Raw genomic sequence first — 24,605 nt, 5'->3', positions numbered from 1 at the left:
AAAATGTGCAGTGTGTAACTTAGCATGCAGAGGGTGCAAAACATCAAATAAAAGTGCTGGTGTGACTATACAGCACTGATATGATATAATGAGAAGTCAATATGATCGAGCTTTCATTCTGCTGTGCATTCTCAGCTAAACTAAACTAAAAGTTCCTTCAGCATTGCGTACTGAGGCTGACTCCGGGTGACAGGAAGGAGAACAATCTATAGAAAAGACAAATGTGTTTTTTCCTGCTTTCCTCTCACGTTCTCTTTCTGTCTTGCTGTCAAACACAAAATTCTAAAAAGTAAAATTATTGTCACAATAGTAAACAGATACTAATCACACTGTCACATCTGTGGTGCAGATGTTACAACCACATCTGCACCACAGATGCCACAAAGTTTCTGTTTTCGAATTAGTTTATATGTACTGTCATATCTCTGTATAACAATGAAATGCAGAGCTGCTTGTTTTGTTATAGTTTGTGTTCACAGCTCTTTTTAGCTCTCTCTTTGCATTGCAACGTCATTATTAAAATAGTGGTGCTCAGTTAGGCTTTGTCAGGGTCAGGGCAGGTCTTTGTTTCTCTCTGTGTTCAGTTGCATGTTGCATGGAGGGTGGATTCTACTGGGTTTCCGTCCCCGGGTGGAGCCGAGTCTCCAGGTTTGCTGCCACACACCTGAAGCAAGGCCCAATTTCTTTTCTGTTGTCTTGGTCGCACATTTGTAAAGGTATTTTTTTTCACCTGTGTATCAACACATCAAGCAAAGGTGATAACAAAGTCACGGCAAGTGCTCCAACTAACAACAGTGCAGGCGGCAAATATAGACCCAGGACTGGAAGGGGAGTGTATGAGGTGTGATCCCACTCCTGAAATTCAGATAAATTATCTCCACTTGATATTTGGGATCTGATTTTTATGTGCTCTCAAAGTATCTCACTATTTAATAACTGCATTTTGAATACCAGGAACAGCTAATATCATTTCTGCAGCAAAGTGCAGTCTCATCCCACTCAACTGATACTCAGCAGCAGCAGAGACGTGGAGATACATCAGAACTGAGGAAATGCAGAACAAGGAAAATACAGAGTTTAGAGCAATGAAAGTAGGTTGAAGGTGCATACGTTAGCATCAGAAAGAAATGAGATAACACTGGGTCTTTTATCCCAGTGAGAAAGTCAATATATTTCCCCTGATATCTCTTATGTAACACAATAAGTCGAGAGAGCAACACAGAGTGGTACTGTATGATGTGTGAAGAACAACAACTTTACTCACCATGGATTTGTTTTTCAGCTTCGCAATCAGGACTCGTTCCTCAGCTGTAATGTTTTCTTTGTCTTTGCAGCCTAACTGTGGATGTTCTTTATACGTATTGCATATCTCAGAGCGGTCTAGATGTGGGGTGGCTCTCAAAGGGTACCAATGCACAACTGACTCTGTAGAAGCTGTGGTACCAAAGTCAGGCCAGACTTAACTGACCCCTAAATGCCACAGAACATCAGACAGACGAGTATATGTGTTAAAAGAAAATTGTACATAGTGTGATCAGCTACATGAAATGTGCCCTTTTTAGGATCACTAAGCAAACCACATGTCTATGTGACCTGTTTGGGAGATTCTTAGGAATCCCCTGTCAATATGGCACATACACTATACTGCTAGAAATATTCGCTTGTCTGCCTTCACACGTGTTGTTCACACATATATTTGAGTGGCATCTTATTATTAATCTATAGAGTTTATTGGATGTCAGCGCACCCTTTGCAGCTATAACAGCTTAGGCTCTTCTGGGAAGGCTTTCCACACGTTTTACGAGTGTTTATGGGAATTTTTGACTGTTCTTCTAAAAGCGTATTTGTGAGGGCAGACACTGATGTTGGACGAGAAGGTCTGGCTCACAGTCTCCACTCTGATCCCAGAGGTGCTCTGTGCAGGACTCTGTGAAGGCCAGACTTGCTCACCCATGTCTTTATGGAGCTTGCTTTGTGCACTGGTGCTCAGACATGTTGGAACAGGAAGGAGCCATCCCCAAACTTTTCCTGCAAAGTTGCGAGCAGGAAATTGTCCAAATTGTGGTGGTATCCTAAAGCATTAAGAGTTTCGTGACTGAACTTGTTGCACAGGTGGTATCCTGTCACTGTACCACACTGGAGTTCACTGAGCTCCTGAGAGTGACCAGTCTTTTACAAATGTTCTGCATGCCTGGGTGTTTGATTTTATACACCTGTGGCTGTGGAAGTGATTGGAACATCTGGATTGAGTTGTTTGGATGGTTGAGTGAATACATTTGGCAATGTAGTGTGCAGGGGGTGGGGAACTCCAGGCCTCAAGGGCCGGTGTCCTGCAGGTTTTAGATCTCACCCTGAGTCAACACAGCTGAATCACATGACAAGTTCATTACCAGGCCTCTGGAGAACGTCAAGACATGTTGAGGAGGTCATTTAGCAATTTAAATCAGCTGTGTTGGAACAAGGACACATCTAAAATGTACAGGACACCCGCCCTCAAGGCCTGGAGTTCCTCACCCCTGCTATGTTGTGTAGCTGAAAAACAGGGAGAGGAGAGATCTCCCACCAACTTTGAATATCTCAAACAATACAATTTATATGATCGTATTAAATTGTAAGATTAGTAAAATCATGAAAAATATTCAAGTCATTTCAAATCAAACTTTTATTAGTCACAACTTGTAGTGTACAGCGACTCTGACAATAGCGATATAATAAACTTGCAAGCGTATTTGACCGTGTATTGATATCACATCCTATGAATATTTCATCATCACGCACCTTTATCGCAGTAACAGACAGGAAGATTGACAGAAATAATGTTTTGTCTTCTTGCAACAATTATTATATATTTGCAGCCGTATTTGCCAAAATACAATGTAATATACAACAATGTAAAAAAAAAGAAAACATACAGCAAAGAAACAAAAAAAGAGGAAGAGAGAGGTAAAAAGCTGCCCGGCGTAGTTCATATAAAATGTTAAAAATGTTAAACTGTATAGTAAAAATGAAATGAATCTGTAAAAACAAGATATACTTTTAGCTGGACTTTGAAATTTTGATTTCAGGAAACTGCACCATGATTCAGCATTTCACAAAATAAAATCAATCAGCGCTGCATATGTTGATGTAGACAAAGCTTTGGATTCGGTGGTGGTAGCATCTCCTGCGGCCGCATCTGTAGCTCATCTTTTAGTTGTTCTTGTTTTTTAGAAAGTTTTGGTTCACTTGACTTTTCAACCATGTTTGCAGCTGCGTCGAGACATTCTATCCAGTCCTTTTGAGTTTCACTTATTTGGTTAAAGATTGTTCTGGTTAGCTCTTCTTTTGCTGCTTCTGTGAGAATCTCTTTCAGTAAATATTCTCCCTCCTCCAAGATCACTGTGTCAAATACAATTCTTCTGCTACAGCAGCATTCACAGCATCTCTTCCAGTCGAACAGTGACATCAGGGCTGCCAGAAAAATGATGCCAAAGAGCAGAACGAAGCCAATGTTCTGAAAAGGAATCGTGAAGACATCAGGCTGATCGGTCAGAATAAGAACAATGTACAACCTGAAAATAAGGTAAGAACTACTCACCCTTGAGTAATTTTTCATTTCAATGATGATTATATTTTCCTCAGCTGTGATGTTTTGTTTGTCTTTGCATGCTAAGTTTGTCCGATTATTAGACTTTTCTAGATTACAGCAAACATACCAGTCTCCATCCATGAGCACAGAAACGACCCACAGCAGACCAACACAGCCTGCTTTGAGAATACGAGTGAGAAGAACTCCACATAACTCTGTCCTACAGCATTTAGTCTGCTCCTGCCGTTGCTCCTGCTCCTGTGATGCAACAGCAGCAGGTGATGGTGACGGTGAGTCACCATCTTTTTTTGAACTTTCACATCTACACGCGAACGTAAACTTGCAGGCTGTCTTAAATTTCTTGTCTGTCCAAAGTATTAAGATGAAGATAATACAAGTTGACAGAGCCATGTATATGCCACAGTCAGGAGTTCCTTGTTTGCAGGTGCACGCCATATCTCTCTCAAGCAAAAGATTGTAAGTAAAGCTGCCAACGATGGTGACAAAGATGCTGAGTTCCCGAAAGGGAAAATTTGTCAGGAAGTCCTTCATCTTTGGACAACAGTTTACTTCTGATGAGAGCTGCAGCTTGAAATGTAAAGATGCATCAAGAAGACCACAAGCATTTCCATTTTGAAAAAAAAAGAAGAGAAAATCAAACTGTACAATGTAGAAAGCTCTTCTGAAAAGGGGAGGGCTTAGAGGTATTCTTGAAAAATCAGCTCTCTGTGCAACATTTCTGATCATCAGAATAATATTGTTTTTTTTTATTTTTAAATACAATGATAAAAAATGAAAATAACTTAAAATTATTACATATGTAATACATTTTACCATTCTTATTACTATTATTTGAATTATGGATAAAATGGGGTTACATGGTGGTGCAGTGGTTAGCACTGTTGCCTCACAGCAAGAAGGTCCTAAGGTTGAATCTATGGGCTGGTTTTGCATGTTCTCCCTGTTCCCTGCAGGTTCTCTCTGTGGATTCTGGCTTCCTACCGCAGACCAGAGACATGCAATTCATGTATTTCCTGCAGTTGTGATGTGAGCATGAATGAAGGTTGTCTGTCTCCCTGTGTTAGCCCTGTAATACACTGGAGACCTGCCCAGGGTGTACTCTGCTGTTCATCATGGGACAACTGGCAAAGGCTGCAGTAGATGGGCTTGATATTTGTTCATGGAGATGACCCAAAACAGCAGTCAGTGTAGCAGATTATGTAAAGTGGCTGAGGTTTGCATCTTGCATCTGCTCAGAGCAACAGTATATACCTTCGAAGCATATATGCACAGGAAACCGTGGATTTCCTGTTTTTTTTTCTTAAAGCATATTTGCATTTCATTGAGTTATTGTTAATGTATAAAATCTCAATCTTTAAACGTTTTCTTGTTGTCTATTAAATTAGAGTTTTGCTACAATTTTCCTTCGTGATCATGCCTGTGCTTCCCTTAGTTTAATGTTTTATACACTAATTTAAATGATGGATGTGCTCACTGTACAATCAGCTAGATTTGGCATTATCAGGTCTCAATTTAAGAGCAGGTGTGACTGCCAGTTGTTTGTTATTTCTTTGTTTTTTGTTTTTATTTTAACCGGAAGTGACCATTTTACAGTACTAAGCTACAAACTAATGATAGAAGACTTAGGTAACAAGCTGTTCATCAGTGCAGAAACAATCTAATAAAATATTAATACCTTACTCACCAAAACCGAAATCTTTGGATGTATTATTGTACGATCTACTGTACAATATAAAGCGCCTTGAGGCAACTGTTGTTGTGAAGTCTGACGCTAAAGTTTAAGCCTTAATAGCCTCCAGATTGAAAAACAATAACAAACATGGATGTTAAAAAGACCATCAGTGAATTCCAAACCTTGTTCTTGTGTGTCAGCACAATAAATTTCAGGTTAATGCCCCAAGCCTACCTGATCTCCTGCCTTTTGCACCCGTATCAGGGAGCGTTGGGGCTTAAGAGGTTCACAGACCTTCACCTTTTATTTTCTAGTAATATCCTGAAAATAGTGAGGTGACTTGAGATAGATTACATCACTTTAACTGTATCTAAGCTTTAATTTTCTGTTAAGCTACAACATGACAGAGGATGGTCTCATCCCATCAGCGTCGCTGAGGTGGGTCTGTCAGTTTTCAGTGGACCACAATCTAAAAATGTTTCCTAATTTTTTCCTAGTATTTCCTACTATTCAGTGCATAAACCTAAAGAGTTAGTGAAAGTGAAAGTCAGAAGCAAGTTGACAATAAAACAAATTTGTAAGTAGGAAAAGGGCGGAACAAAAAATACAATGCACAGTTAGCTGAAATCTGTAACTAAACTTCTCAAATGGCTCTTATGGGTCTCTAAAACAGAACTGCAGACAGCAAAGGCCACGTTGTGTATACTGGGAGGATGCAGGCATTATTTGACATAACAGATTTCACCCAGTACCAGGACATGCTGAATATTTACACTAAAATTCACACATAAATTGTTCCCTCTATTCTTTCAGAATACATGAAAATAACAAAGTATTTAGCTGTGAAGATGGTGCAGATACAGAGACGGGAGGGAGGCGTTTTATGTTCACATACTCTACATCTTATTGTGCAAGGAGGAAATGGCATTAAAACCACACGGGTTTGCTTAATACCTTTTCATCTTGAAGGTGCCAGCTTCTCCAGCTCTGCAGTGCATGCTGTTTACATTTCCCCTCACTCGTCTGTATGCAGCGCAGTACGGTGGTTAGCACTGTTGCCTCACAACACATAATATCTTTACACATCTGGGTTAAGTTACCCCATTATGTGTAATCTGTGTAAGTGATGGCACAAAAGTGGTTATCAACTCAATGACCAACCCAAGGCTTCCCAATCTAGCTAAGAGAGCTTTCACACGAAAAACAAAGAAAATCAAACTATGTAAATATGAAGAGATAAAAACAAAGATTGAAAACAGCAGCTATTGCAGCCAAAGCTTCTGAATAGAAACGATCCTAGTTATGGGCTCATGACCTACTGATAAAAGTCCTTTTTTTAAGAATTGCTATATCATCTATTATGAATCCATCAGACTTTTTTTTTTAAATTCAGTTTAGTTTGAGTTAGTTTCATTGTAGTTTCATTACTACACCAGGGTGCCAGTTTCTCTGTTACTGCTCCCTTCTTGACAAAAAGCAGCAGCTAACCTTTGTGGCACCGGACAGTCAGAGCAGCTCTCAGTAACATGTGGCCAAGTTTACAGCTCAGGCCTTTTTTTTCAGTCAAATGCTATTCATGCCTCTCTTTGCTACAGCAGTTGCTGAGTCTGTGTTTCCACAGGCCCCGCTAGTTTAGAGACTTATTCCTCATGATGAGCGAAATTAAGACAGAACATCTTCAACCGGTCTTTAACTCACTAACGAGGGAAGCTTTGGTCAAAACCAGGCAGTGGAGCCATGTTCATCACCTGTCTCTAGCCCAAATCCTTGAACGAGCAGCTGTCCTCGTAGCCTTTTATTCCCATTACAGTTACAGTTCACACAATACAACACAAGTAAGCACCACCCTACATAAAACCCCCCTTGGTTACAAAGACAAGGCACTATGTGTGTGTATGTGTGTGCACGTGTATGCGTGTGTGTCATGGGGGTGCGTTTGTTTGACCTCCTGCTCACCAAAAGGGTCATAAAAGCAGGAAGCTTACAACAGAAGAAACAGATCTTTCAGATAGGATGCATCTACAATAAAACCTCCCCCAGCACAGAGTGGCTGGAGAGGTGGTCAAAGACAAAGGGATGGCTTTGATCCTACTGCGTGAACTAAGGCTTTACAAATTTAAGAACCACAATGACACATTTAACAATTTGACTTAACAGCAGTTCATCCTCCCAAACCACTGGTTCCAAATCCTTCCCCTCATAATTCCTCAAGATGCTCCCTTCATTTCTCATGTGCTCTCACCAGCATCATCTGTCACAGTTGTCACACTCTGGTCCTCGAGGGCCGGTGTCCTGAAACTTTTACATGCATCCCTGAACACACCTGAATAAAATTAGTAGATCATTAGCAAGACTCTGTACAACTTGAATGCATGCTGAGGTGGAAATTCAACTGGATTCATGTTACAGCAGTTCAGTTCAAATGAAATAAACAAACAGTAAGTCAACCCCCTCTCCATCTCCTGCTTTTATGATAAACTCAAGCTGATCTGGCAGGCCCATTACCTCAAGCCTCGAAACTCCCAGCATGCTTCACCACCAGAGCTTATGTTCAGTCCAGCCCCATCGCTACCTTATTCAGGTTCCCCCCTCTCATCAGAATTTCTTCTGATCTCTTCTTCTGTCGCTCCTTCCCCATATTTGCAACAAAGCAGCCTCAATTCATGCCCAAGCCATCTGCAATAATCTACTCACAATGCTGTCAGAGCTAAAAGTAAGATGTGGTCTCAGCTGGTGAATTTAAACCTAAAGGGGAAACCTCCCTGAGTTGTGAATGATAACTACCTGCACTTTGAGCTTTTACCCTCAGGGAGGCATTATAGACAAAAAGATGCTACACAGCAGTATCCTGTGAACTCTGCAACCCCAGGAACTGAATATCCTGACATTTTTTTTAGAGATAAAAGCTGCAATGATCTGAATTTATAAGCAGATAAACTTTCATTGCTACGTAGTTTATCCTGCATCCTTCGTATTTATGTGGTCTGAATCACATTACTGAGTAATTACTGTAACTGTTCAGTAATCTAATTCTTTAAATGATTCTGCACATCATTGAGTAACATAGGACTGCCTCTAAATACTACAAAACTACAGCATTCTAATTACCATAAAACCTGTGTTGATTATTTGTTGAAATGAATTAAAGACTGAAATGAATGAGATTATGTTTTTATTTATTTATTAATCTGTATGCATGCTCAATCATCCAGGTAAGGAAATCTACAAAGTTAATTCTGTTCATCAGTGGGAGAAAATTTCTTCACTCGTTCAAGTGACTTCTTCAGTCTCAGCTGACGGCAGGTCTCTCCAACCTTATAAACAGTACATTTGCGCAATGTCAGTTCCTTGGTCATTATTATGCAAATTGTCATGACCATTGATCAACAGACACTGATCAATGGTCATGACAATTTGCATATCAAACCCCCTGAAAAAGCTGTCCAGATGAACAGAATGACCTTTTGGGGATTTTTTTCATGCAACAATTTTTGCTCAAGATTAAAATTTTTTTAATTAAACCAGTAAATTTCCATTCAAATTCAATTTATCACATGATATATATTATATGTATATAAATGAATGGCCAGTATTTGATATGTTGGGTTTTATAGTGTTAAGCTTTTCTTCTTCTTCTTTTAGGACCAGAGTATACTGATCGAACATACAAAGGTTGAAATGCACGATTAACAAAATGAAAGAAAATGAATAATTACAATGAAAAAAAATGTCCATCCAACCATCTTCTACCGCTTTATCTGGGGCCAGGGCATGGGGGCAGCAGCCTAAGTAGAGAAGTTTTTATTTTTACTGCATGATTATTGGCAGCTGTTTCCTAAAAGTAAACACATGAACAATCCCCATGTGAGTTTATTACAGCTTAAAATTGAAAAAGAAAGAAAAAATATTATTCTTCAAAAGAAAAACAATTTTTTAGGCTGACAAAACAAGACCAACCACATTTTTTCTCTGTTCTTTATAAAACATCCATCCATCCATTTTCTTCCGCTTATCCGGGGCCGGGTCGCGGGGGCAGCAGCCCAATCAGAGAAGCCCAGACCTCCCTCTCCCCAGCCACCTCCTCCAGCTTATCCGGGGGAACACCAAAGCGTTCCCAGGCCAGCCGAGCGATATACTCTGTCCAGCGTGTCTTGGGTCTGCCCCGGGGCCCAGGACGCGATATACTCTGTCCAGCGTGTCTTGGGTCTGCCCAGGGGGCCCAGGAGGCGCCCAGGAGGCATCCTTGTCAGATGCCCGAACCACCTCAGCTGGCTCCTTTCGATGTGGAGCAGCAACTGCTCTACTCTGAGCCACTCCCGGATGGCTGAACTTCTCACCCTATCTCTAAGGGAGAGGCCAGCCACCCTTCAGAGGAAGCTCATTTCCACCGCTTGTATCCGCGATCTCGTTCTTTCGGTCACTACCCAAAGCTCGTGGCCATAGGTGAGGGTAGGGACGTAGATCGACCGGTAAATTGAAAGCTTTGCTTTTACACTTAGCTCTCTCTTCACCACGACGGACCGGTGCAGTGTCTGCATCACTGTGGCCGCAGCACCAATCCGCCGCAGCACCCTTCTCCCATCACTCGCGAACAAGACCCCGAAATACTTGAACTCCTCCACCTGGGGCAGGAAGTCATCCCCGACCCGGAGTGGGCACTCCACCCTCCACCATGGCCTCAGATTTGGAGGTGCTGGTCCTCATTCTCGCTGCTTCACATTCGGCTGCGAAGTGTTCCAGTGCGAGCTGGAGGTCTTCACCCGATGAAGCCAACAGAACGACATCATCCGCAAAAAGCAGAGATGAGATTCTGAGGCCACCGAAGTGAAAAAAAAACTGTGTACTTTAGAATTTTTCACATGAGTGTTAAAAAAAGAAATCATTTTTGATTACAGCTTTGATTAGAGGTTATTAATAATGTAATGAAGCATCTAACAGTGTGATTATTTAATCTGGTTCTTTGCTGCTCGTGCTCCTTATTCAGAAATCCTCGGTGTAGCACCCGCTCTAATCAGTTCCTCAGCAACATTGAAACACTCTTCCCATTGTTCAGCACGTATTTTGGTCTCAACTTCATTGCTCAACCTGCATATTTCCTCAGCTTACCTTTCAGAACACTTTCCTGCTGTTCCAATGTCAGTTTGTAATACAAATGTTTCCTCTCTGAGCTCGAAGGTCTCTTCCATTAAATTATTGACCACAGGGCACAGAAATGATACCAAAGAGCAGAAAAGAGCCAATAGTCTGAAAAGGAACCAGAAAATGTTAAATGAAACCAACAGCTACTTCAGCAGTTGTTTATCTTTAGCTTGATGTAAAGCTTAGACTAGCTGCAAACACCTGGGGAGCAGACATATGAGTGACTAGAGACCTTCTTTATTGAACTTAAGCACATAAGCTTCATCTCTTGCAGTTGCTGTAGTTATCTCTCCAGTTGCTCCTCCATCAGGTTGTGCTCCTCATCCTTCCAGGTGCTGCAACTCATGCCTTGGCTGTTGTTGATGGTCTTGGTCCTGTTGTTATTGTTCCATTAGCCATTGTCTAATTCTCTCTTTTTGCTGATCAGAGAGTCTTGGTTCACTGGAGTTTTCAGTCATTCCTCCAGCAACACCAACACATTCTCTCCATCTTTCTCCCTGTACTTTGTCAGTGATGATTGCTTTCATATCATCTGCTAATGCTAATCAAAGTCTCCTTTACAGGGAGTGCAGAATTATTAGGCAAGTTGTATTTTTGAGGAATAATTTTATTATTGAACAACAACCATGTTCTCAATGAACCCAAAAAACTCATTAATATCAAAGCTGAATGTTTTTGGAAGTAGTTTTTAGTTTGTTTTTAGTTTTAGCTATTTTAGGGGGATATCTGTGTGTGCAGGTGACTATTACTGTGCATAATTATTAGGCAACTTAACAAAAAACAAATATATACCCATTTCAATTATTTATTTTCACCAGTGAAACCAATAGAACATCTCCACATTCACAAATATACATTTCTGACATTCAAAAACAAAACAAAAACAAATCAGCGACCAATATAGCCACCTTTCTTTGCAAGGACACTCAAAAGCCTGCCATCCATGGATTCTGTCAGTGTTTTGATCTGTTCACCATCAACATTGCGTGCAGCAGCAACCACAGCCTCCCAGACACTGTTCAGAGAGGTGTACTGTTTTCCCTCCTTGTAAATCTCACATTTGATGATGGACCACAGGTTCTCAATGGGGTTCAGATCAGGTGAACAAGGAGGCCATGTCATTAGTTTTTCTTCTTTTATACCCTTTCTTGCCAGCCACGCTGTGGAGTACTTGGACGCGTGTGATGGAGCATTGTCCTGCATGAAAATCATGTTTTTCTTGAAGGATGCAGACTTCTTCCTGTACCACTGCTTGAAGAAGGTGTCTTCCAGAAACTGGCAGTAGGACTGGGAGTTGAGCTTGACTCCATCCTCAACCCGAAAAGGCCCCACGAGCTCATCTTTGATGATACCAGCCCAAACCAGTACTCCACCTCCACCTTGCTGGCGTCTGAGTGGGACTGGAGCTCTCTGCCCTTTACCAATCCAGCCACGGGCCCATCCATCTGGCCCATCAAGACTCACTCTCATTTCATCAGTCCATAAAACCTTAGAAAAACCAGTCTTGAGACATTTCTTGGCCCAGTCTTGACGTTTCAGCTTGTGTGTCTTGTTCAGTGGTGGTCGTCTTTCAGCCTTTCTTACCTTGGCCATGTCTCTGAGTATTGCACACCTTGTGCTTTTGGGCACTCCAGTGATGTTGCAGCTCTGAAATATGGCCAAACTGGTGGCAAGTGGCATCTTGGCAGCTGCACGCTTGACTTTTCTCAGTTCATGGGCAGTTATTTTGCGCCTTGGTTTTTCCACACGCTTCTTGCGACCCTGTTGACTGTTTTGAATGAAACGCTTGATTGTTCGATGATCACGCTTCAGAAGCTTTGCAATTTTGAGACTGCTGCATCCCTCTGCAAGATAGCTCACTATTTTTGACTTTTCTGAGCCTGTCAAGTCCTTCTTTTGACCCATTTTGCCAAAGGAAAGGACGTTGCCTAATAATTATGCACACTTGATATAGGGTGTTGATGTCATTAGACCACACCCCTTCTCATCACAGAGATGCACATCACCTAATATGCTTAATTGGTAGTAGGCTTTCGAGCCTATACAGCTTGGAGTAAGACAACATGCATGAAGAGGATGATGTGGACAAAATACTCATTTGCCTAATAATTCTGCACTCCCTGTAATGCATTTCGACTTGTTGTCACATATTTTGTGTGTAGCTTGCAGTAACACTTTTTGTTTTCTATAAATATTGTTGTTGTCACATTGGCCTTTTTGTGTGGCCTGTGTATGAGAATGCTAAGGTGTCAGGTTGACATTTGTGGCTTGCAACATCATTTAAGATTACTTTTCAAGTTATGAGTAGTCATGTGGATATTCTCTCTGTTGGCCTCACTTGCTATTGGACAAGGGGTGCCAGCTGGACCCCGCGTCCTGATCAGAATGACTCTCCCCCCGTTGGCCTCAATCAGCCTGCTCGCCTAAGATGGGCTCTAGGACACTGAAAGAAAGACTTTGTGTGGGGTGACACAGTTGTCAGGGATGACCAACCTCTTCAGGTGGGGGTTATGTAGCAGGCCAAGGGGAGGAACCCAAGGGCTCATAGGACTGTTGATCTTGCATTCAGTGTTATTACAACTATTCCAGTTGTCTTGTGTTGATCTACCGTTATTATTGTTAATTTATAATGTAACTGCAGCTGTTTGTTCTGTATTGAGTGTGGCTAGCAATTCCCACCATGACTGAGACCAGTTAATGACCTCTGATCACTGTTCTGTTCGGGGTATTACGCTATTAAAGCTACATCCCTCTATATGTAGACGGCATGGAACTAAATTCCCCATTCATAAAGTTGGAACAATCTCACCAACCTGAAATTAGCAATCCAAGAAATCTAATGAATGAAAATAATAGTAAAACTGTAAAGCTTTCATGTTTACTGCCACTGCTCTACTTCTGTAAATAAGCCATATGCAGAGCACAGACCAGGTTTTGTCTATGTGTGTGTTGCAGATGCATTTTTAAGGCAAAAAAAAGTATTATTTTGTATTGCTAATGATCCCTGAATGGCTCCAATGTGTGTGTGTGTGTGTGTGTGTGTGTGTGTGTGTGTGTGTGTGTGTGTGTGTGTGTGTGTGTGTGTGTGTGTGTGTGTGTGTGTGAATTTGTCAATATTTTTATGCAACAGCATAGAGGATCGCACTGGCCACAACAGACTCATAGAAAATCCTCAGCATTTTCTGGCAGATGTTGAAGGACCTCAGTCGCCTCAAAAAATAGAGACGACTCTGGCCCTTCCTGTAAAGTGCTGTGGTGTTTTTAGCCCAGTCCAGTTTATTGTCAATGTGAACTCCAAGGTATTTATAGTCCTCCACAATGTCAACACTGACCCCCTGGATTGAAACAGGGGTCAAGTGTTTCCTGGTCTTCCTGAAGTCCACGATCAGTTCCTTGGTCTTTGCCACGTTGAGCTGCAGATGATTCTGTTCACACCACGTGACAAAGGAGTCGACCACAGCTGGCCTCCACCACTTCTTACTGAATCTGTGGAAGCTCCTCCATAGCCACCACCAAACAACTGAGTTATTTTTACACACCGGCCAGCATCTGGCCAATCCACCACCTTTCATTGTTTATACCGTTACAAAAAAAATAAAATAAAAAAATCATCGGCCCACCAAGCAAATGCCCGGTATGCCCGATGGCCAGTCCAGTTATGGCCGTGTCATCAGTTAACCCTTGTTAACCCCTGCCTAGGGTTGCCGACCCCTGGTCTAGCATAACACCTGGAGCTAAGGGGGCAAAACAATCGCATGAGTGCTGCTGTTTGACTGAGGAAGAATAAAGTAGTCATGGTAAGACAATCACATGACCGCTTAAAGACAAAGCAACAAGGTGACATATACCAGTTTTTAAATTTTGTTGATAGGCCACTTAAAACCAGAGTCACGATAAACAATATATACGCAGTGTTTTTTCCTCAATAGTTTTGTCACGTTTACGCTCTAAGGACAGCGCAGCGAGCACGCTCTGCTCATGAGCAAAAAAAACCCCCAAAAAACAGGGGAAGTTTTAGGAGTGAGAGAGAGAGAGAGAGAGAGAGAGAGTTTTGAGATGTGAGAGATTTGTGATGTTTAGCGTGTTTGCAGTGTGTAGTTAATGTGTTGTCTTGTGTAGTTAGTGTGTAGTGTTGTGGATAGTTTTGTGTGTCAGAACAATGAGGCGACTGCTGTCTCCAGGTAGAAACAGGAGTGACACACCTGCTGCTGTCAGACCTGCAGGTATCAGGCTGTGATGTTTCCTTTATAGTGGACAGAAATAATTTTTTTGGAGTGGCACAAATAATTTGTGGCATCTTAGTGAAGAACAGCTGATTGTTCTGTAATGTTTGAAATGGTTATTTTAAAAAAGAAGTAAAAGGTAAATGGCTGCAAATAACTGTTGTTAGCTAAACTTGTGCATAGGATTTTAAAATTGACAATTTATATTTGGATTTAAAGTTATGAATTATGATTCATCAAACATGTTTGTGGTTGTTACAGTAAAAAATATAACTTTTTCTACTCTGATTTTATGTTTTTTGTCTGATTTTAGCTCAATTGTGTTAATACAGTCTGTCAAAATGAAAACATGACTGTAAATTCAGACACGTGAGGTTGTGCTGAAAAGGATGAGACCAAACAAGGCAAAGTAAATCGTTTTTAAAGGTGAAATGTGGAGGGAAAATCAAAAGTAGTTAAAAATGGCCAATTATACCCTGGACCCCTGAGGGTTAAACTTTTTCTAAAGTAACGCAATAGTTACTTTTCAAGTAATTGATTACTTTTAGAATATTGTAACTCAGTTACTAACTTTTTTGAAGAAGTAACTAGTAAATATAATTAAATACTTTTTCAAAGTAACTTGCCCAACACTGGTAATTAGGAAGTAATTCTGCAACTTAGTGCAGATGAATATTAGCTGGTTCAGTCCCAACTGGTGGCAAATGAAAAGGTGTCTGATTTATGTAGCTCTGCATTTTCAAAGTTTTGTGTTCCAGGTGCTGTGTGTTTATTTTTCGCACAGCTGTGGCAGATGGAGATACATCGTTCATTTATGTTTCTTTTAGTCTTACTGGCTTCTTTAATACAAATATGAAAAGCAGTGACGTACATTTAAAAAAACAAAATAACTGCTGTTAGTAAAAGACTGTGTGCAATAACTGTTCTTAATGTCTTTGCATTCATCTGGTCAGCCTTCTCAAATCTCCAGTAGCCTTTGTTCTGAGTCAGATGATTTACGGTGCTGAAAAAGAAAAGAAATATAGAGATTTTCATTAGAAAGAAGGGTTTAGCTGTGAGCAAATGTGACTCAGCCAGCCCAAGACCTGTCCATCTAATCCAAAGTTCATTTAGTGTTTATGTTCAACCAGAATCTCACTTCAGAGATGCCAGCATCTGAACAGTCTCAAACCAGCAACATTCACTTGATTAATCAGCTGCTCTAACTTAAAACTACTTGCCTGTTATATCTGCCAACACATCCTTGCATATAGGCTAGAATCTGCTCCGGTTACAAGTCTTCAAATCAATAAATACTCGATTACTATTAGAACATGGGCCTTTTCAATTTGTAGAAACCAGGAAAATATGATGAACTAAAGTGAAAGAAACACGAGGAACTGCAACAGCTTAGATGAAAAAGTAAAAGCCTATGCAGCAGTGACCTCTACTGACTGCTACACAGATGCAAGTGTTTCAACCTTAGAAAAGTGATGGCAGAGATACTAGCCAGAGAAAATGTTCATTTAAGTCAAAAAAAGTGTGCATTTTTAGTGCAGGGGTTTAAACAATCCCCAATTAAGAAAAAGATTTCCTGCTCAAACACAGATGGAGACACAAACCCCTCTGGATCTATGTCAGGAAGAGCATTCAGCGTAAAAACTCTGCCGCATAGAGAGTGGGGAGCTACCCCTTGTGTTGACCCCTTGTAAGCAGGAAGAAGTTAAAAGTAGCTTTATTTCAGTTTCTGGCAGCAGACGTCTCGGCACCGGTGCACCCAAACTGGTCGCACAATGTTTGGAGCATGAAGTTGTCCAAAATGTCTTGAAGCATTAAGAGTTGCTTTCACTGGAACTAAGTGGCCAGTGACGTATAATTTATTATAATTTATTTTATAATTTCTCTTCAGCAGTGACTTTCTTTACACCACTGCATTCAATGCTTTCCTTTGTGCTTGGTGATATAAGGCTTGAATGCAGCTGCTTGGCTATGGAAACCCATTCCATGAAGTTCTCTATGTACTGTTATTGAGCTAATCTGAAGGTCTGTAGTGACTGATTCAGGAAGTTGGTGACCTCCAGAGAGTGAGAGTGATCCATTCTTTCGCAAACATTTAAAGAAGTAGTCTGCATGACTAGGTGTTTGATTTTACATCTATGGCCATGGAAGTTATTGGAACATCGGAATTTAGCAAATCGGATGGATGATGTATATATATATATTAGGGGTGCAACGATACACAAAATTCACGGTTCGGTTCGATACTTTGGTGTCACGGTTCGATATTTTTTCGATACAAAAAAAATGTTCATGCCTTTTTAATTTATCATTTATTAAAATTATAAATATATATTTTAACTCAAAAGTACAGTTTTTAAATTTAATGTTGCTGAAACAACAAAGTAATAAAAAAATAAATCTATCTGATGGAGAAATCTCTCATCTTTGGAAAAGAGAGTTTATTACAGAGAAATGTCTCTTTCCAAAATAAAAGCTATACTATCCGCTTCTTCTGGGCTATATTCTCAGCAGCATATTAAACATATCAGGTCCCCATAAGGAGAATCATGTGCTAACGGCTGTCTAAATGACTCGGCTAAAGTTTGTAGCATGCATGCTTGTTCTTTTTGTCTGCTTCCACTTGTCTTTGCACTAGGATGATGTCGGCATAAATGTGCAGTCATATTCGTTGTGTTCCCACTAGTGCTGTCAGCGTTAATCTGAAATGACGTTAACGCCATGTGGCGGAGGCGTGGCCCCGGGCGCAGCTGCAGGGGAGGAGTGGAGCGGAAGGCTCATCAGGGCGGCGCTGCGAGGCCGGTAAGAACAGCTGATGTTGTTTATGGACTGATGATGGTCTCCCTCCGCTGTGTTTATAGTGAGACGAGGAGGAGCGGCCAGGGGAGAGATCAGCTGGGCTCGTGAGCTGTCAGACTGTGTGACTGAGTCAGCTGTCAAAACAACAAACACTTGAATAAATGTGGAAGTTGGCTGTACCTACCTGTGTGTGCGTGTGTCTGTGCCTGGTGTATTCCACAAGTGGTGCCGAAACCCAGGAAAGTGCCGGTGGGGAAATGTCCGACCCACAGGCCGCGCCACCCGCCCAGCCTCTGCAATTCTTGGCGCAGATGCTGGCGGAGATGGCAACGATGAGCCGGGATCAGGCGGCCGACCAGCGTGCCCACCTGGCCGCGCTGCGGGAGCAGACGGACCGGCAGATGCAAGTTCTGGAGCGGCTGGTCGGGGCCGCTGCCACGCCGAAGCCCTCGCCACTGTCGGTGGCGGTGCCCCGGATGGGGGACGGGGACGACCCACAGGTTCTTTTTGAGACCTTCCGTGCCACGGCGGAGGCTTGCCAATGGCCGCGGGAGGAGTGGGCTCCGCGGCTGCTCCCCCTGCTGTCCGGGGAGGCACAAACAGCGGCCCTGAGTCTGCCTCCGGCGTCGAGGAGCAGCTTCGCGGACGTGAGCCGGGCGGTGGTGGACAGGCTAGGGCTCACCGCCGAAGACCACCGCCGGCGGTTCCGGGCCTGTCGGCTGGCTACAACGGACCGACCATTCGCCTGGGCCCGGCAGCTGCGCGACGCGGCGGTACGCTGGCTGCAACCGGGAACATCGGAGGGGGAGACGAAGCTGGTGGACAAGGTGGTGCTGGAGCAGTTCACGGAGGGATTGCCAGCGGAGACGGCGAGATGGGTCCGGTGCCACCGGCCCGCAAGCTTGGAGGTAGCGGTGACGCTGGCGGAGGACCACCTTGCCGCTGGAGCAGGGGAACCCGGGGACGCCGGACGGAGGCCGAACAAACAGGCCCCGGTGCCGGCCCCGAGGCGCCGTGTGCCGGCACCAGGGCAGGCAGAGCGGCTGCCGGCGCTGAGCCCCACTAACCCTTTCGCGGCGTTGGTGCCGTCCAGGGCAGCCGAGCCAAGTGGAGCCGCCCCCGAGCCACGGAGAGCAGCACAGACGCCGGGGCCGGAGTGTTGGAAGTGCGGGCAGCCGGGGCACCTGAGGAGGGATTGTCCGCTTATGGAAGTGGGGCAGGTGTTTCGTGTTGCTGGCGCCCCAGCACCCTCCCCCGGTCCAGGAGGGACATACAGTATTCCGGTAAGGACTCGAGGGGGTATACGCCAGGCGTTGGTGGACACGGGCTGCACGCAGACCCTCGTACACCAAAGCTTGGTTCGCCCCGGGGCATTGCTGGAGGCAGAATGGGTGGAGGTGAGGTGTGTGCATGGTGACGTTCACAGGTATCCCATAGTGCCGCTGTTATTAAAGTATAAGGGCAAAACGCATAGAGTAACGGCGGCGGTTAGCCCGCGCCTGTCGCACCCCCTGATTCTGGGTACCAATTGGCCGGGGTTTCATCAGCTACTGGGACAGTACGCGGGGGTGCGATCACGACCGGAAGCGGGGTGTAGCGTGTGCGCGGCGTGCAGCGGTGACGCGGGGTCGTCCGACACTGACTCCGGGGGGGAGGAGCCGGCGGGTCCCTCACGGGACGTCCCGCCGGCCCCGGAAGTGTCCCCCATGGGTGATTTCCCACTGGAGCAGTCTCGTGACGGCACCCTACGCTCAGCCTTTGACCAAGTGATGGCTATTGATGGTCACGTGGTGCGCCCTGAGGCCGCGCAGACCTACCCGCGTTTCGTCTTATTAAACGACCGATTATATCGAGTGAGTCGTGACACTCAGACAGAGGAAACACACACCCAGTTGTTGGTGCCGCAGGGCCGCCGGGAAACGCTTTTCCAGGCGGCCCACTATAACCCCATGGCAGGGCATATGGGCTATGAGAAAACTCTGGAGCGAATAACGGCCCGATTTTATTGGCCGGGCATCCGAGCGGATGTGCGCCGCTGGTGCGCGTCCTGCCCGGACTGCCAACTTGTTAACCAGCCGGCCATACCGAAGGCGCCGCTGCGCCCTCTCCCCCTCATTGAGGTCCCGTTTGAGCGCATCGGCATGGACCTCATCGGGCCGTTTCACCGGAGTGCACGCGGCTACCGCTTTGTGTTAGTCTTGGTGGATTACGCAACGCGGTACCCGGAAGCAGTTCCGCTGCGCACCATCTCTGCAAAGAGTGTGGCGCAGGCACTGTTTCAGGTCATCTCCCGAGTCGGAATCCCGAAAGAGATACTGACTGACCAGGGCACGTCGTTTATGTCTCGTACACTGCGGGAACTGTACGAATTACTGGGCATTAAATCTATTCGGACCAGCGTCTACCACCCTCAGACTGACGGGCTGGTGGAGCGGCTGAATAAGACTTTAAAGTCCATGATTCGGAAGTTCATTAACGAGGATGAACGCAATTGGGATCACTGGCTAGACCCTCTGTTATTCGCAGTGCGGGAGGTGCCCCAGGCCTCCACGGGATTTTCTCCCTTTGAACTGCTGTTCGGCAGGAGGCCACGTGGGGTGCTCGACCTGATTAAAGAAAGCTGGGAGGACGGTCCGAGCCCCGCCAAAAATGAGATTCAGTACGTGTTGGACCTGAGAGCAAAACTCCACACTTTGGGGAGGTTGTCACGGGAGAATTTGCTCCAGGCTCAGCAGCGTCAGCAACGCCTGTATGACAGAGGGGCTAGGCTCAGGCAATTTTCACCGGGAGATAAAGTGCTTGTGTTACTCCCTACTTCCAGCTCGAAGTTGCTCGCCAAGTGGCAAGGACCCTTTGTGGTCACACGGCGAGTCGGGGACGTGGACTATGAGGTCGCTCGGTCAGACAGGGGAGGAGCCACGCAGATTTATCACCTCAATCTCCTCAAACTGTGGCGAGAGGTTGAAACCGCTTCTCTGGTGAGCTTGGTGAAGGAGAGAGATGAGTTGGGGCCTGAGGTGCCAAATTCTATCATTCCCGCCTCCCTCGCTTGTGATGACCATCTCACACAGGCCCAGAGAGCGGATGTTGTCGCGTTGCAACAGCGTTTTGCGGACGTGTTCTCCCCCCTGCCCGGCCGGACGTCCCTCATCGAGCACCATTTCGTGACGCAGCCTGGCGTGACGGTGCGTTCACGGCCCTACAGGCTCCCGGAGCACAAGCGAAAAATCGTGCAGAGGGAATTGGCGGAAATGCTGAGGATGGGAGTAATAGAAGAGTCGCACAGCGCCTGGTGTAGCCCCATCGTTCTGGTGGCGAAGAAGGATGGGTCTATACGGTTCTGTGTCGACTATCGCAGGGTGAACGAAGTGTCACGCTTTGATGCCTACCCCATGCCTCGGGTCGACGAGCTCCTGGACCGGTTAGGCACGGCCCGCTTTTTCACGACACTGGACTTAACCAAGGGCTATTGGCAGATTCCCTTGTCTGCCGAGGCCAGGGAGAAAACGGCCTTCTCCACTCCGTACGGTTTGTACCAGTTCGTGACACTTCCGTTTGGCCTGTTCGGGGCCCCGGCCACTTTCCAGCGTCTCATGGACCGGGTACTGCGTCCGCACGCAGCGTATGCTGCCGCCTACCTGGATGACGTGATCATCCACAGCGACACCTGGGCGGAGCATGTGCTGCGGGTGGCCGCGGTCCTGGAGTCCCTGAGGGGGGCGGGGCTCACGGCCAATCCGAAGAAGTGCGCGGTTGGACGGAGGGAGGTGCAGTATCTGGGGTACCACCTGGGGGGCGGGCAGGTGCGTCCACAGGTGGAGAAGACGGCGGCTATCGCATCCTGCCCGCGCCCCAGGACGAAAAAGGAGGTGAGACGGTTCTTGGGGTTGGCGGGTTACTATCGTCGCTTTGTGCCGGGGTTTGCGCAGCTAACCAGCCCCCTGACCGATCTCACTCGAAAGGGTGCCCCGGATCTGGTCCAGTGGACGGGGCCGTGCCAGGCGGCGTTTGTGCAGGTGAAAAAGGCTCTCTGTGGGGAGCCGCTGCTTCACACTCCTAACTTTTCCCTCCCTTTTGTTCTGCAGACTGACGCCTCGGACAGAGGGCTGGGAGCCGTTTTGTCCCAGCAGGTAAGGGGGGCCGACCGCCCTGTCCTATACATCAGCCGGAAGCTAGCAGAGCGCGAGCGCCGGTACAGCACCGTGGAGAAGGAGTGCCTGGCCATCCGGTGGGCGGTCGGCTCCCTGCGCTATTACCTCCTGGGACGCTCATTCACCCTCTGTTCGGACCACGCCCCGCTGCAGTGGCTCCACCGCATGAAGGATGCCAACGCCCGGATCACCCGGTGGTATCTGGCGTTGCAGCCCTTTAAGTTCAAGGTGATCCATAGGCCGGGGGCGCAGATGGCAGTGGCCGATTTCCTCTCTCGCTCGCGGGGGGGGGGGGAGTTGGCTCGGCCGGACGGCTCCCCGGCCTCGAACGGGTGGTGGGGGTGTGTGGCGGAGGCGTGGCCCCGGGCGCAGCTGCAGGGGAGGAGTGGAGCGGAAGGCTCATCAGGGCGGCGCTGCGAGGCCGGTAAGAACAGCTGATGTTGTTTATGGACTGATGATGGTCTCCCTCCGCTGTGTTTATAGTGAGACGAGGAGGAGCGACCAGGGGAGAGATCAGCTGGGCTCGTGAGCTGTCAGACTGTGTGACTGAGTCAGCTGTCAAAACAACAAACACTTGAATAAATGTGGAAGTTGGCTGTACCTACCTGTGTGTGCGTGTGTCTGTGCCTGGTGTATTCCACACACCACAACACGGCAAATCTCAGTTAACGAGCTACCGCGGATCGCCCCGTGCGTGGGGCTGGACGGCCAACACGTTAACGAGCTAACTGCGCTAACACACTAGTTCCCACCCATGTCCATAACGCGCTTACCTTCAGGGTCATACGTCACATGAAGACCAAAATAGTTCCAAACGCCACATCTGACAGCATCGTCAGAAGGAAAGTTGATAAAATAAATTACAAAATTTTGTATTGTTCGATACATATGCGTACCGAACCGAAAGCACTGTATCGAACGGTTCAATATCGATACGAGTATCGTTGCACCCCTAATATATCTATATATTTCTCTGCTATTTCTCTGATTCCAATGATGTTTCTGCGGTAAAATTTCATCAAAAGTATGGATTACTGCATTGAGAATCCTGTAACCACTTACTAACTCAGATTTCGGGAGGAAGGTTTATAAAATGCCAAACACTTATACACCACTTTGCGTTTAATCATTTGTTTTGTCGTGTAAAAAATGAACTAAAGTGCGTTTACCTGAAATTGTACTGTTCCGACCTCCTCCAGTTCAAATGGTGAGTTCTCTTCCCTTTTAATCAGTTCTTCTGCAGCATTGAAACACTTTTCCCATTGTCCTTCCTCAATCATTGTCTTCAGGAAATCAGTCAGCTTTTCTTTGGCCTTTTTCCTTAAAAGGTCTTTCCGCACCAAGCCCTCCTCCTCCAAAATCAGTTTGTAATAGGTTTTTCTTCTGTCAAAGCAACTTGATATTTTTTTACAGCATTTTCTCCAGTTAATTAATGATATCAGTGCTGTTGCTCCATTGACAAACATGAGCAAAAAGTAGCCAACTCTCTGAAAAAGAAACACAAAATGCATTCATATTGTTGTGTTAATATGACAGGTTCAAACAGATGAAAAAGGAAGAAAATACCACTAACCCTGGACTCATTGTTCAGCTCAGTGATGCGTAGTCGCTCCTCAATAGTGAGCTTCCACTTGTCTTTGCAGGGTAACTGTGCCTCTTCTGTTCTGTTAGAGAGATGGCTCATACAGCAGACATACCAGTCTCCACTGAAAAACAGATATGCAGCCCACAGCACACTAACCAAAGATGCCTTTAAAAAGCGACGGAGAAACGAACCGCAAAACCTGCAGCATTTAGAGCCACATGTACCATCACATGTGAATCTAGAGACTCTCTGAAAGGAGCTGCTGGTCCACAGCATTAAGAGAAATATTATTATAGAAGGCAGAAACATGTAAATGCTGCAGTCAGACACTTGTGATTTGCAAGTGCATTCAAAGTTGCCGCTAAATAAAACAGAAATGGTAAAGATCACAATGATGACAATGTAGGTACGCCGTTTTCCCGAAGCAAGATTTGTGATTAAGGCCTCCATCTCTGATTCGATCTGCTGGTATCCTGCTTATACCCTCTGAAAATATACAGTACTAACAGGAAACCAAGCACTTCCTGTTTTCAAAGTATGTGCACATATAAAACTGCAAACATCCTGATTATAAGACATTGTTTTGCACCTTTAGACAATCATAAACAGTTATGAGTTCTTCAAACAAAGTAAACCAGCACATTTTTATGTGACATAAATTTGTACCATGACTTCTCAACAGAGTTTGAAATTTGAGGCAGCAGAACCAGAGAGTGTGAAGCATTCAGTTTCATATAATTCATGATCTGCTCCAGTAAAGAGTCGATGTTTGCTGACAGTGCTGGAGGTAAACACGTTATTGTAATCACATTACATTTGTCTTTAACACCCGCATTCTGTTATTAATAGAATAACAATGAGACTTTTGCTACATACAGTGCACGGTTCAGCTGTGAATAATAAGAGAGAAGCAGAGATGATGACTCCCAGGGTGGAATGGTCAAATATCGGCTGGCTCCATAAATCACTACAGAATCCCATCTTGACATTTACACTAGAATAAACACACTTACAGCCTGGTCCAAAATGATTTTAATTTCAATTTCTCCCATTTGAATAATTGCATGTGGGATATGTGCCATTCATTTAGGTATTTTAAGGCTTAAAGTTAGCAGTGTGATTACTCGGATTATCAGACATAATATGGCTTGCTGTGGGGTACATACTATTCAAGAAATTTGTGCGATCCACCTTCTAGTTTTTCATACAAAATGTATTTGTTTGGACAGTTTTTAAGCTCCGTGTAACCCACACTGTCGGAGCATCAACCTTCACAAAAACCTGGAAGTCATGCACATTGTTACCCAAGTCAATTTTGTGCACTACATATATTTTTGATTTTCCCTTTGTTGTAACTTTTGCTGCTTCATGCATCGTACCAACCTTTGGGAAACAAGGAGTCGCAGGAAACAACATGACCCAAGGCGGCAAGGTCTCGCTGGCTTTGAGT

At 44.9% G+C, this 24,605-nt stretch overlaps 1 protein-coding gene across 1 annotated transcript; it reads left to right on the top strand.

Moving 5' to 3' along the window:
• Positions 1-17,676: 17,676 nt before the first annotated feature.
• On the top strand, positions 17,677-22,047 carry LOC308407340 (uncharacterized protein; the record flags this gene model as incomplete). The annotated part of the gene is made up of 2 exons (XM_080898905.1): positions 17,677-18,702; positions 21,505-22,047. The coding sequence occupies 2 exons, from the start codon at positions 17,677-17,679 to the stop codon at positions 22,006-22,008; spliced, it is 1,530 nt and encodes a 509-aa protein (XP_080755031.1). The 3' UTR covers positions 22,009-22,047.
• Between the last annotated feature and the right edge of the window lie 2,558 nt (positions 22,048-24,605).

The sequence above is a fragment of the Rhamphochromis sp. 'chilingali' genome (genome assembly GCF_963969265.1).
Source record: "Rhamphochromis sp. 'chilingali' genome assembly, chromosome: 12".
NCBI lineage: Eukaryota > Metazoa > Chordata > Actinopteri > Cichliformes > Cichlidae > Rhamphochromis > Rhamphochromis sp. 'chilingali'.
Note: the sequence above shows the minus strand (reverse complement) of the source record. Positions and strands in the feature narration are given on the sequence as shown.